The 15,615-nt window shown below is 40.9% G+C and overlaps 1 protein-coding gene across 2 annotated transcripts in view; it reads left to right on the top strand.

Annotated features, from left to right (window-relative positions):
- LOC120979732 (solute carrier family 23 member 1-like) overlaps nt 1–15,615 on the top strand; it is a 652,539-nt gene that overhangs the window by 461,422 nt on the left and 175,502 nt on the right. For both annotated transcript variants that reach the window (XM_040408688.1, XM_040408682.1), the window contains exon 10: nt 9,656–9,764. In XM_040408688.1, coding sequence (XP_040264622.1) covers nt 9,656–9,764 — 109 coding nt within the window. The remainder of the gene's footprint in view (nt 1–9,655; nt 9,765–15,615) is intronic.

Below are 15,615 nucleotides of genomic sequence, written 5' to 3'. Positions count from 1 at the left end.
GTAAATTGATAGTGGAATTTGGAAATTACAAAATACATCAGCCCGCAAGCACACATCAAGGGTCCTCATTCTCTTGCGAGTCCCTAATCTAAACTAACAACAGGGGATCTAACTAAATTTATAGTAATTACAATCCAGAATCAAGCTGAAATCAACGACTTCCATGGATGGCTTCCAACTGCCACGGTAATGCCCCCTCTAGACTGCAGAAAAAGTCGGCATAGAGTTCCCGAAGAGCTAGTCCAGCCGTTCCAGGTCGTCCAGGCCAGCTCTGGTAAAAAATGACAGAAGATGTCATATTTTGACCAATATCTGCATCAGCGGAGGCATCATGAATCCTGGTGAAGTTGTGTAGCAGTACACAAGCCTGTATCACCAGGGTGGCATTGTCCGGATTCATCTGTATGGATGACATGAACACTCTCCACTTTGTGGAAAGTATTCCGAAAGTGCACTCCACATACCGACTGGTGAGAGTCAATCGATAGTTGAAAATGCGCTTCCGGTCATCCAGATCGTGTCTAGGGAAGGGCCGCATCAAGTGGGGTGACAATGCGAATCCTTCATCTGCCACGATCAAAAATGGATCCGGCGGACCTGAAGATCCGGGAAGTCTTATTGGCTCTGTCAGGGCAAGCTGGTTTGCGTGAAGCTATTCACCCATTCTGGAAGCATTAAAGATGCGGGCATCTGAAGTGCTTCCATAGGCCCCGATATCCACAATTACAAACCTGTAATTACTGTCAGCCAAGGCCATCAGCACTACAGAAAAATACTGCTTGTAAGTGAAGTACCGGGACGCTGAGTGAGGCGGCTTCTTTACACGAATATGTTTGCTGTCCAGTGCCCCAATGCAGTTTGGATACTGCGCTGATTGGTAAAATCCCTCGGCGATACAAAGCCAATCTTTCGCCTTGGGGGTGGGCATCACCACTACCACTTCTCTGGGTCACTGCCAGATGACTTTACAGGTATGACAGATTATCCAAGAGATAGTTGAGATCCCAAGCAGAAACTCAAAGTGCAGCAATGCAAAGGAGTTTCCAGTTGCAAGGAATCTGTGGGAAGAAAAAAAAAATTCTATATTTTTTTTTATACACAATACAAAATATAAATTTTTAATAGTTCTTACCTCAACGTGCCTTTAAGCTTTTGCTCTGCAGAGATGTTACGCCTCATACTCATGTCCATGAAGGTCAGGTCCGGATGTAGAGAAACCAGCAGATGATAAAAAGCCTCCATGGACATACAGCAGTAACTCTGGAACTTGAAGGGTCCTGTCGCGGGTCATTGTATAATGTCTGGAACTGTCCCTTCCAATGACACTGAGCGACAATAGGATAAACCCACTATCGCCTCCTCCTCTCTGTTTCTTCATCCAGCATCGCTGCTTGCTGTCCAAATCGCCGAGATAGGAGCCAGCGGAAGAGAACAACATTGATATCTTTCGGCATGATTATCATTAGAGAATGCTAGAAAACAATGCCTATGTCAAGCAAAAGTTTCACACAGAGCTCTGAACAACACAAAATAAAATTGCACCTGAGCTGTCACATGACTTTCCTTTTATTAGATATCCTAGCAACAATAATTTATTCCTCCTTCTGTTTTTTTGCGGATCCACAAAAAACAAATGACATACGGATACATAAGTTCTGTTTTTTGCGGAAAAACGGAATGGATGCGGATGTACTATGGAATGAAAATGGAAAGAATTGCGGAGCAACGGATCCGCAAAAAAACAGACCGCCATTCTGGAAGTACAGAAATACTGACGTGTGAATGGACCCTTAGGCTTAGTGGCCAGTGTGAAAACTTTATGGTTTTAGAAGTTTTAAAAATATATATAGATGGTGAGATGGAAAATGTAAAAAAAATAAAAATTACCAAATGTTGAAAATATACAGTACAGACCAAAAGTTTGGACACACCTTCTCATTCAAAGAGTTTTCTTTATTTTCATGACTATGAAGGCATCAAAACTATGAATTAACACATGTGGAATTATATACATAACAAACAAGTGTGAAACAACTGAAAATATGTCATATTCTAGGTTCTTCAAAGTAGCCACCTTTTGCTTTGATTACTGCTTTGCACACTCTTGGCATTCTCTTGATGAGCTTCAAGAGGTAGTCCCCTGAAATGGTCTTCCAACAGTCTTGAAGGAGCTCCCAGAGATGCTTAGCACTTGTTGGCCCTTTTGCCTTCACTCTGCGGTCCAGCTCACCCCAAACCATCTCGATTGGGTTCAGGTCCGGTGACTGTGGAGGCCAGGTCATCTGGCGCAGCACCCCATCACTCTCCTTCATGGTCAAATAGCCCTTACTTTCAACGTTTTCCCAATTTTTCGGCTGACTGACTGACCTTCATTTCTTAAAGTAATGATGGCCACTCGTTTTTCATTACTTAGCTGCTTTTTTCTTGCCATAATACAAATTCTAACAGTCTGATCAGTAGGACTATCAGCTGTGTATCCACCTGACTTCTCCTCAATGCAACTGATGGTCCCAACCCCATTTATAAGGCAAGAAATCCCACTTATTAAACCTGACAGGGCACACCTGTGAAGTGAAAACCATTTCAGGGGACTACCTCTTGAAGCTCATCAAGAGAATGCCAAGAGTGTGCAAAGCAGTAATCAAAGCAAAAGGTGGCTACTTTGAAGAACCTAGAATATGACATATTTTCAGTTGTTTCACACTTGTTTGTTATGTATATAATTCCACATGTGTTAATTCATAGTTTTGATGCCTTCATAGTCATGAAAATAAAGAAAACTCTTTGAATGAGAAGGTGTGTCCAAACTTTTGGTCTGTACTGTATATGTTTAACATAAAAACTTGATTTTAACAAAACGTAGTTTTCTGATAGTACATTCCTTTTAAGATAAACCAACACTGTTTCCTTATTTCAAACGAGTAGGTGATCCATAATCACTCATTACAGAACCAATAAAAGATATATGGATCTATAAGTACCAAATCACAACTCAAGCAACGAAATTTTATACAAAATCACAGATGTTTTTATTGGTACAAAATAAAGTTGTGACCACTGGCCACACAGACATTTAAGAGCACTTAAAATGCCATACAGACCGCAGATATGTGGTAGTTACAATAATTATGCGTAAAGTGCAAGTGCTAAAATTACTTTACAGCAAAGGAGATTGGTCAGTGCCTAACACCGAGTATAGTCCTGTCTATACTATATTGCAAAAGGTCAACAATGGACCGTAGACTAAAAGGACCTAATACTCAAATCAATAACGCTAAATAAATAATAACATAAATGAGAAAGCATACTGACCAAAATCTCTACCACGGCACTGACAGTCTGTGCCCCGACGCGCGTTTCGCCGTCAGCTTTTTCAAGGGGTAATGACAAACAGCTTCCTAGCCGGGTATATATGGTTCACATAGTGGGCGGACACATATTCACCTAACCTATAGATGGAGGGCACACTGATAAGGAGGCAGGTTCCACAAAGTTCCCCACCTGTATGGTATATTATGCTCGCCTTGTGTGTTATGGCGCACGAACCGCCGCACACCGCCGATGCCCGCGTACCCGGCCGTAGCAATGACGCAGGACGGCTACGCTCACCAGAGCACAGAACGTCCTACGTCAGAGACAGGGCCGCGTCAGCGCGCCCGCGGCTGCGCAGAGGGACGTGCGCACTACGAGATCCATCCAGGTTAAGGGCAAAACAATGTCATAGATCCATTGCTCCAACAGTGCGCTCTCCATCCTAAAACATACATATATACGTATGTGGTTATGTTATTTTCTTTTTCTCCCTACAAATGTTTAATTCATCATGTATCTCTAAAAACATATACATCAACATAGATATGCATAAATATCACACATTATAGATTGAATTCTGAAAGAACCTCCCACATTAGAAGTGTAAGAACCCATAATTACAGTGATTATAAACAGCATATATATATATATATATATATATATATATATATATAAAATACACATATGTTGTGAAACAATTCATTATTATGTAGACAAATATACAAATCAATATCTGCATGATTACCATTCCAAAGGACATGATTACCATTCCACAAAAATACAGTTTGACTTGATTATATAAATAAATGACATTGTGCAAAAATACAAATAAACATGTTCATAATACTAATAATTATGTTGTGCACAAATACATATAATAAAAATAGATATATTGTCATGCATGCCTGATCAAGGTACAACAACACCGGCATGAACGAACAATACATGTGTTATAAAGATGAAGGAAAGACATGTATTTAAATAAATAAAAACACATGATTACACCAACACGTGTCTATAATATACAAGCATAAATGCACTTCATGACATGATGTATATACATGACTCATTGGTCGCAGTTCACCAAACGATCCAATGGTTTGTAGGCCCTATATATGATTATATTCTTATGGAGAAAACGATTTTCCGATTAAGCGACCACAGTATATATATATATCCTACATATGTAGACAAAAAAGATCAAATTAGTGGACATAGTTCATACATCACACCATAGGAACCCGGCTAGAGATAGCCTAAAAACATAGACATCCCAACTATCTAAAACACCACATATCAGGGATGATGCTGCACCCTACAAAAACGAGGCAAATGGAATTTTGTCATTCAGGCCAAATGGCACCTGAGTGTTCAATTTCATAATCCACTTGCTTTCAACCTGCTCCAACCGTTTAAACAAATCTCTGCCACGCGCACCAAGGGAGACCCTATCTATCCCCCTGAATTTTAAGTCCTGCCAACAGTTATTATGTTTCTGACGGAAATGTTTTGCAATAGGTTTTAATTTTACAAGTTTGTCTCTTTCTCCATCCGCAATTTTGGCAGCTGCCCGAATGTCTTTCTGGTGTTCCTGTATGCGAACCCGAAATTCACGAGTCGTCATACCAATATATATCAGGCCACATGGACATGTGGCGTGATATATAATTCCTGTGACACTACAATTAATGAAATGAACAATATTGTACCTCATTTTACCTGAGGAGTCTTCAAAAGTCTTGGTCTTAGTAATTGCTCTACATGTGGTGCAATGACCACATGGTACGCAACCCCATTTGGGTCCTTTGGATTCAAAGATGAATCCAGATTTAGATGGTATATAATGGCTCCTCACCAGAATATCCCTGAGATTCTTGCTACGTTTGGCCACAAATTGGGGAGTAGAGGTAATTATTTTCCCCAAGTCCACATCCGATTTAAGGATGGGCCAAAATCTTTTAAAGATTTCTCTCATATTGTACCATTGAGTATTATAGTTGGTTATCATACGTGTGACAGGAGTTTCTGGGTTGACCCGAGCCTTGGGAGATAATAGGGATTCCCTTGATGCGGCGGCGGCACGCGTATAACCACGTTGTATATTACTCTGATTGTAACCCCGTTGTGTAAATCGGTTTTTTAAGGTTTCAGATTCCCTTTCAAATTCGCCTCTTGATGTGCAGATCCGTCTTGCCCTCAAGAATTGACCAATCGGTATTGAGTTTTTTTGATGTTTGGGGTGGAATGAAGTCGCATGAAGCAAGGAGTTAACGGCAGTTGATTTCCTATGGATCGAGGTTTCAAGGTCACCATTAGTTGTTACTTTAATGTTGATGTCTAGGAAATCAATTTCTTTCTGACTTACCACTTTGGTTAGAGTGATGTTCCAATTGTTCGCATTTAGTTTCTCCAAAAATAAATCCAAAGACACCCGTGACCCCTGCCATATAAACAAAACATCGTCAATAAACCTCATCCATGATATTACCTCCCCATCAACTTCATCCATGGATGCCTGCACACACTGTCGCTCCCAATTGCCCAAAAATAAATTTGCATACGAGGGTGCGCATTTCGCACCCATCGCCACTCCTCGTAGTTGTAAATAGTGTTGATCTTTAAACAAAAAATAATTATGCCTCAAATGTAGTCTAGAAGTTTCATCAAGAGATCAATCAGATCCTGTGGAAGATTTCTTGTACGTAAAAAGAAAAGAGAGGATTCCAAGCCTCTATCGTGTGCAATGCACGTATACAGCGATTCCACATCACAGGTTTTGTGGAGGACTTATGGACTTTCGGTAGTAGATATAAGGTCGGAATAACCGGATGTTTAATTAAAAGGCTCTGACATACCGATTTGGTAATAATGTTGTCTTCCACCCCTCTTGATAGGATGTCCTCCAATTGGAGTTTAAAACCAATTGTTGGATTGGTTGACAAACGTTCATAACACATCCTATCCCGCAGTTGCCTGTATACTTCAGTTTCATACATATCCGTAGGCCAGACAACCACGTTTCCACCCCTGTCAGCTGGTTTTATCACCACATTTTTCATATTCTTTAATTCTGTTATGGCCAGTCGCTGATTTTTAGACACATTGTCATATGGCCTCCTCGCTGGTAGTCTGTACAACTCCTGCACCACCATCTTGACAAAAGTCTCGATGGCGGAATTACATGACAAGGGTGGAAACGTGGTCGCCCGACCACGGGTAAAGGGCGGGAATTTGGGCATGCCTACCTCTTGTTCCAGAAGCAGAGATTCTAGCGCTCGAAGCGCCTCCAATTCCTCCGGGGCTGAAAAGACATCAAGATCATTTTTAGAGAAGTGTTTTTTATAGATTAGTTTACGTGCAAAAAGGAAGGTATCCTTTATTGCCGTAAAATTGTCATAGGTGGACACCGGACTAAAGGTTAGTCCGAATGATAACACCTCAATCTGTGCCACAGTAAGTGGTATGTCAGACAAGTTAATTACCTTTAGTTCCCCACCGTGGTTCTCCTCAGGGTTGTATTTACGTTTCACAGGTGTTCGTGTGTGATACTGTCTTGACACATCCTGGGGTGGAATGTCTGATCTTTGTCCATCCTGTGATCGTGTTTGAGATCTTGTTTGGGATCGATGGGATTGTTGAGATATCCCACTATGATTGGATGCTGAGGAACTATTGCCAGAGGCTCCAAAACTACGTTTATATTGCCAGCGGAACACTCTGCTTTGCTGGTGATCCGCAATATCCCGCTGGAATTTCTTGGCCTTCATATCCTGAATTTCCTTATCCCAACGTGCATGGTCAGAATTCAGTTCTTGTTCAAAACAATTCAGGGCCTCAGGATCTATAAGATTACGTAGTTTCTCTTGTAGAGGATTTATAGATTTTTCTATTTCCTCCAAATGTTTCTTCTCATATCCTATTAGAAGTTCTAGAAATGTCCGGGAGCAAATCTTACAGGCATCTTCCCATCTAAGCTTAAGTGTGTCATCTTCCAGTGGGAATGAGGGATATACCTGTACACGAAGACCCCGTGGTGTTAGGTCCTTAATCAAATACTGCTCCAATGCGACTTTGTTCCACCATGTCTTGGTGCGACTTTTATACAAGTATTTAAGTACTTTCTGTGTCTCAAATACATCCGGTTGAGCGGCATTATTTGCTGATGCAGCACCATCCCTGAATATGGTAGTGACCTGTGATAGCCAGTCACTTTCTTTAGCACGAAAATCCATATTACTAAGGAAATCCTGAAACAACAAAATATATATAGATAAACCAACACTGTTTCCTTATTTCAAACGAGTAGGTGATCCATAATCACTCATTACAGAACCAATAAAAGATATATGGATCTATAAGTACCAAATCACAACTCAAGCAACGAAATTTTATACAAAATCACAGATGTTTTTATTGGTACAATATAGTATAGAGAGGACTATACTCGGTGTTAGGCACTGACCAATCTCCTTTGCTGTAAAGTAATTTTAGCACTTGCACTTTACGCATAATTATTGTAACTACCACATATCTGCGGTCTGTATGGCATTTTAAGTGCTCTTAAATGTCTGTGTGGCCAGTGGTCACAACTTTATTTTGTACCAATAAAAACATCTGTGATTTTGTATAAAATTTCGTTGCTTGAGTTGTGATTTGGTACTTATAGATCCATATATCTTTTATTGGTTCTGTAATGAGTGATTATGGATCACCTACTCGTTTGAAATAAGGAAACAGTGTTGGTTTATCTTAAAAGGAATGTACTATCAGAAAACTACGTATTGTTTAAATCAAGTTTTTATGTTAAACATATACAGTACAGACCAAAAGTTTGGACACACCTTCTCATTCAAAGAGTTTTCTTTATTTTCATGACTATGAAGGCATCAAAACTATGAATTAACACATGTGGAATTATATACATAACAAACAAGTGTGAAACAACTGAAAATATGTCATATTCTAGGTTCTTCAAAGTAGCCACCTTTTGCTTTGATTACTGCTTTGCACACTCTTGGCATTCTTTTGATGAGTTTCAAGAGGTAGTCCCCTGAAATGGTTTTCACTTCACAGGTGTGCCCTGTCAGGTTTAATAAGTGGGATTTCTTGCCTTATAAATGGGGTTGGGACCATCAGTTGCATTGAGGAGAAGTCAGGTGGATACACAGCTGATAGTCCTACTGATCAGACTGTTAGAATTTGTATTATGGCAAGAAAAAAGCAGCTAAGTAAAGAAAAACGAGTGGCCATCATTACTTTAAGAAATGAAGGTCAGTCAGTCAGCCGAAAAATTGGGAAAACGTTGAAAGTAAGGGCTATTTGACCATGAAGGAGAGTGATGGGGTGCTGCGCCAGATGACCTGGCCTCCACAGTCACCGGACCTGAACCCAATCGAGATGGTTTGGGGTGAGCTGGACCGCAGAGTGAAGGCAAAATTTCGTTGCTTGAGTTGTGATTTGGTACTTATAGATCCATATTCCTTTTAAGATGACCTATTAATCAGATGTTTGCTAATATGGGTTCTATGTATAGGGAATCCTTGCATAGTTAGTCACTCCTAATGAAAGTAAATCAGAGGATCATCCTGGGCAGGGCCCCCTCTCCTGAAGGTAATGACCTGGACTGTCACTATAATAGGTTATGCCCTTTGATTATAGTTTCAGCAATGGTGACTTTATGCATAGGGAAAATTACAACAGTTTTAGCTGCAGTATATGTGTTATGTGCTGAATGCAGACATGTTCTCATTTTGTATTAGTATCATTACTGAGGCATAATTTCTCTTAAACTCAGTAGAGAAGGGAGGAATCATGACTCCAGATGGAAAAAAATGATGAAAATTCTAAAAAACTAATATATAGTACTATATTGAAAATATAGCACTATAGCACTATAGAATATAGTGCTATTTTAACAAACCCAAATATTTTACAATATATTTCAAAGATTCATATGTGAAAAACATGTGCAATTCAGTTTTCTTTCCAAACAAATTAAAAAGCTGAGTGTTTCAGAACTACAGTGTAGCCTTCCAATTATTTGTCAGCCTTTTAAACAGGCTTTCTAGCATAACTAAGATAATAGCTCTTCCCAAACAAAAGACCTTTATCAGAGCAAAGCAGATGGAATCAGCATTGGGTTCGTTAGAATTCGGGACGAATTACGAACCAGTAGAATTGATTCGCTCATCCTTAATACAAGTCATACTGAATCTTTTGTAACAAAACTATATAAATCTGCTCAGACACTCCATCTTTATTACAAAGGTTCCTTTTAAAAAAGAAAATGAATCTACAAATGTATGGTCATCAAAAGTTCAAATGTATCTTTTTTTTCTTTTAGTATGTAGATTTAAACTCCTCAAGAAATCTTTTTGTGTTGGGATTTTCCATGTTTAGTGGACTTGTTATCCCAACATGGCTGGAAGGTAATCCAGGTGTTATAAGGACAGGTATGCTGCATTAATTCTTATGACATAAAACAAACACCTTTCACATTGTTATACTGTTGGTGTAACTTTACTCTTGTTTTGCTGTGTGTAGAAGAACTTTCTGCTTGTGCCTTTCAGTTATCTTCCTTAGATTTTCTTTGCTTCCCAAATATACAGTCGTGGCCAAAAGTTTTGAGAATGACATAAATATTGGAAATTGGGAAGGTTGCTGCTTAAGTTTTTATAATAGCAATTTGCATATACTCCAGAATGTTATGAAGAGTGATCAGATGAATTGCATAGTCCTTCTTTGCCATGAAAATTAACTTAATCCCAAAAAAAACTTTCCACTGCATTTCATTGCTGTCATTAAAGGACCTGCTGAGATCATTTCAGTAATCGTCTTGTTAACTCAGGTGAGAATGTTGACGAGCACAAGGCTGGAGATCATTATGTCAGGCTGATTGGGTTAAAATGGCAGACTTGACATGTTAAAAGGAGGGTGATGCTTGAAATCATTGTTCTTCCATTGCTAACCATGGTGACCTGCAAAGAAAAAACGTGCAGCCATCATTGCGTTGCATAAAAATGGCTTCACAGGCAAGGATATTGTGGCTACTAAGATTGCACCTCAATCAACAATTTATGGGATCATCAAGAACTTCAAGGAAAGAGGTTCAATTCTTGTTAAGAAGGCTTCAGGGCGTCCAAGAAAGTCCAGCAAGCGCCAGGATCGTCTCCTAAAGAGGATTCAGCTGCGGGATCGGAGTGCCACCAGTGCAGAGCTTGCTCAGGAATGGCAGCAGGCAGGTGTGAGCGCATCTGCACGCACAGTGAGGCGAAGACTTTTGGAAGATGGCCTGGTGTCAAGAAGGGCAGCAAAGAAGCCACTTCTCTCCAAAAAAAACATCAGGGACAGATTGATCTTCTGCAGAAAGTATGGTGAATGGACTGCTGAGGACTGGGGAAAATTCATATTCTCTGATGAAGCCTCTTTCCGATTGTTTGGGGCATCTGTAAAAAGGCTTGTCCGGAGAAGAAAAGGTGAGCGCTACCATCAGTCCTGTGTCATGCCAACAGTAAAGCATCCTGAGACCATTCATGTGTGGGGTTGCTTCTCATCCAAGGGAGTGGGCTCACTCACAATTTTGCCTAAAAACACAGCCATGAATAAAGAATGGTACCAAAACACCCTCCAACAGCAACTTCTTCCAACAATCCAACAACAGTTTGGTGAAGAACAATGCATTTTCCAGCACGATGGAGCACCGTGCCATAAGGCAAAAGTGATAACTAAGTGGCTCGGGGACCAAAACGTTAACATTTTGGGTCCATGGCCTGGAAACTCCCCAGATCTTAATCCCATTGAGAACTTGTGGTCAATCCTCAAGAGGCGGGTGGACAAAAAAACCCCACTTATTCTGACAAACTCCAAGAAGTGATTATGAAAGAATGGGTTGCTATCAGTCAGGAATTAGCCCAGAAATTGATTGAGAGCATGCCCAGTCGAATTGCAGAGGTCCTGAAAAAGAAGGGCCAACACTGCAAATACTGACTCTTTGCATAAATGTCATGTAATTGTCGATAAAAACCTTTGAAATGTATGAAGTGCGTGTAATTATATTTCACTACATCACAGAAACAACTGAAACAAAGATCTAAAAGAAGTTTAGCTGCAAACTTTGTGAAAACTAATATTTATCTCAATAAATTCCGCTGGATGCTTATGACACATTACAACAGCAAGTTGCTGCTACTTAGGTAGCTTATGCGCTGAATGCTCCTTGCCTGAGGTTTAGTATCTGTTCACTCTTAGGGTATGACCACACAGCGCAGTCGTGATCCATTCGTGTTGCAGCCATCTGCAGTCAAGAACCACGTGGCTAGTTAGACCACAGCTGCATGAAATTTAATTAATAAAATCTTAATGAACACGCAGTATGGAATTCCAGAGGTGGCTAGGAAAAAAGATGTGCAGATTAGCTCACTTCCCAGAAAAAAAAGTTGTCTCTATAGTGCGACATAGTAGAGATAGCTAACCTGTAGTCAAGGCCAAACCTTCAAACAGACCTAGCAACACAACTGAGGATATCAGCCAAACCAGGGGCTTTCTTCCTTTACTTTTGGAGAAAGCTCTTGGTTTGGCCGATATCCTTATATTGCAAGGCCTGTGTTTTGTGGATCCGCAATTTGCGGACCGCAAAACACACAACGGTCGTGTGCATGTAGCCTCAGTAGACACGACATCTTAAACTAGGTAACTCACAATTAGTGATGGCCCGAATAGTTCGCCGGCGAATAGTTCCCGGCGAACATAGCTTGTTCGCGTTCGCCGCGGCGGCGAACATATGCGATGTTCGGTCCGCCCCCTATACATCATCATTGAGTAAACTTTGACCCTGTACCTCACAGTCAGCAGACACATTCCAGCCAATCAGCAGCAGACCCTCCCTCCCAGACCCTCCCACCTCCTGGACAGCATCCATTTTAGATTCATTCGGAATCTGCATTCTCAGTGAGAGGAGGGACAGTGCTGCTGCTGCTGATTCAATAGGGAAAGCGTTAGCTAGGGCAGTGTTCTGTGTCCACAGACTCATCTGCTGTAAGGACAGCGTCCTGAGAGCACCCCAAAAAACCCTTTTCAGGGCTGGTACATCAGTCTGCTTTTTTTTTATTTTTTATATAAATATATATATTGCAGTTGCCTGCCCGTGTGTGAGAGGCTGCAGGCTCAGTCACAGACAGGACTGTGTGCACACCATTCATACAGGGTGTGACAGAAAATACCTCGCAGATAAAAAAAAATCTATTTAATATTTTTCTGTGATATAATCACAGTTGCAAACCAGTGTGTGTGTCAGGCCCACACAGACTGTATTGTGGCTAGTGGCTAGGCCTCCACTTATACCGTTACAGGGTGTCACTCACTCACAAATACCTTGCAGATAAAAAAAAAATATATTTAATATTTTTCTGTGATATAATCACAGTTGCAAGCCGGTGTGTGTCTGGCCCACACAGACTGTATTGTGGCCACTGGCTAGGCCTCCACTTATACCGTTACAGGGTGTCACTCACTCAAATACCTTTCAGATAAAAAAGATTATATTTAATATTTTTCTGTGATCTAATCACATTTGCAAGCCAGTGTGTGTCAGGCCCACACAGACTGTATTGTGGCCACTGGCTAGTGGCTAGGCCTCCACTTATACCGTTACAGGGTGTCACTCACTCACAAATACCTCGCAGATAAAAAAAAAATTCTATTTAATATTTTTCTGTGATATAATCACAGTTGCAAGCCAGTGTGTGTGTCAGGCCCACACAGACTGTATTGTGGCCACTGGCTAGGCCTCCACTCATACCGTTACAGGGTGTCACTCACTCAAATACCTTTCAGATAAAAAAAAATTCTATTTAATATTTTTCTGTGATCTAATCACATTTGCAAGCCCGTGTGTGTCAGGCCCACACCGACTGTATTGTGGCCACTGGCTAGTGGCTAGGCCTCCACTCATACCGTTACAGGGTGTCACACACTCACAAATACCTCGCAGATAAAAAAAAAATTCTATTTAATATTTTTCTGTGATATAATCACATTTGCAAGCCAGTGTGTGTCAGGCCCACACAGACTGTACTGTGCCCACTGCCCACCACTTATATAGGGTGGCACAGTACCTTGCACGCATAGTAACACTTATCTAATAAAAAATGACAGGCAGAGGCAGGCCAATTTAATAAATGGACCCCAGAATGGGGACGTAACAGGGATTAAACTGATGAGAAGAGAGAACTACAGAAAATTGCACTCATATCGGGTGGGACAGTAATTTGCACGGTGCAGACGCAGTGACCGTGTCGTGGATTCAAACAAAGGGGAGGGAGCCAGCGTTTTTTTAACCATCTCCCCGTTCGAAAAATCAATTCAATTCACCTTTCGGGGACCCTTGGTGTTGTACGTGGCTGGGTGGAGGAAGAAACTTTCAATGACATCAACGGGACATGGCTAACTTGGTATCCAACATTGTGCAAATGGGAAGTTTGCGGTTGGGCAAATGGACTGTTTGCGGTTGTTTGCGGTGGATTAAAAGGGGAGTTTGGTCTGTCAATGTTTGTGAAGCGGGTGTAACCCTTACACTACCTGATCGATACAACATCATACCTGATTGTATACACACACTGGATGTTTGAAACCACGTTGTTCAAAAAAAATTGGGATTGTTAGGTGATTTATGCCCTTTATGGATTAAAATCCAACTCTGCGTCAACTATGTCATTTTCCATGGGAGTTTTGCCATGGATCCCCCTCCGGCATGCCACAGTCCAGGTGTTAGTCCCCTTGAAACAATTTTTCCATCACTATTGTGGCTAGAAAGAGTCCCTGTGGGTTTTAAAATTCGCCTGCCTATTGAAGTCTATGGCGGATCGCCCGGTTCGCCTGTTCGCGAACATTTGCAGAAATTCCCGTTCGCCGTTCGTGAACGGAAAATTTTATGTTCGCGACATCTCTACTCACAATTACCCACTCCAACCCACTACACTCTCTATTATTCACAGAGTTACAATTATACACAATATGTCTTCTGAGGTCGTGAAATAGTTTAGAACTAGGGTTGAGCGAACCCAAACTGTAAAGTTCAGGTCAGTACCGAACTTTAGGATTTTTGGACACGGACTCAAACTTTTCAGTAAAAGTTCGGGTTCGGGTTCGGTATTTGGCTGCTCTTCAGCCTTTCAAAAAGCGCCTATCAACAAGAGTTTAACTCTGTGCCCTTAGAAGCCATCACAGCCATGCCTACGAATGGCATGGCTGTGATTGGCCAGTGCAGCATGTGGCCCAGCCTCTATATAAGTAGTGATGAGTGCAGTGATAAAAAAAAGGGGCAATATTCGAATTTGCGATATTTCGCAAATATTTGGGCGAATATTCACCATATATTCGAGAATTCGTGAATTCGTGATCTCCAGGCATTATTTCGCATAAAAATTCGCATGAACTGGTATTTTTTTTTTAAATCAAATATTCGCGATTCCGAATAAATTTGGGAAAATATTCTAAATATTCGCAAATTCTCAAAGTGCCAATATTCGCGATTAAAATTTGCAATTCGAATATTCGTGATCAACACTATATATAAGCTGGAGTCACATAGCGCTGCACGTCACTCTGCTGTGCTTAGTGTAGTGATAGGATGCTGCTGCTGTGAGGGAAAGAATAGGAAAGAATCTTTAATCAGAAGTGCTTGTTAACTCAGCGATCTACATAGATTTAGTTTTGTGGGTGCAGTGCACAATCTTTTTACCCTTTTTATCTATCTGTTAGTTAGGTGGGCGGCGGCGGCCTTTTTATGCAAGCTCAGTGCACCAGCACAGCATATGCGCTTTTGTGACATTCAAATCCAAGCTTGAAATACTGCAATAATTTTCTGGGTTTAGAAAACACAAATTTTTGGCAATACCCTACATCTAGGGCATATGCAGCATTTGTCAGTGTGAAAGACAAGCTTGAAATATTTCAATAATTTTCTGGGTTTAAAAAAACACCCATTTTGGGCAAAAAACTAAATTTGCGGCATTTGCTGCATCCGTCAGTGTGAGAGACACGCGTTAGATAGTGGTGTTCTATTCTGTTATAAAAAAACCACCCATTTTGGGTAAAATACAAAATTTTGCAGCCTATGCTGCATTTTTTTGTGTGACATACAAGCTAGAAATACTGCAATAATAATCTGGGTTTAACCGCCTCCGGAACGCCGAACGCAGGGAAGCGTCCTGGAGGCGGTCGATTCATTCCTCCTAGACGCATATACGTGTCAGAGCCGGCCCGCGCATGCGCATCGCGGGCCGGCAAAAGTTCAAGGAGTATTTC

The sequence above is a fragment of the Bufo bufo genome, chromosome 1 (assembly GCF_905171765.1).
Source record: "Bufo bufo chromosome 1, aBufBuf1.1, whole genome shotgun sequence".
Lineage (NCBI taxonomy): Eukaryota > Metazoa > Chordata > Amphibia > Anura > Bufonidae > Bufo > Bufo bufo.
The sequence above is the reverse complement of the archived record's forward strand: the minus strand, read 5'-3'. Positions and strand labels throughout refer to the sequence as shown.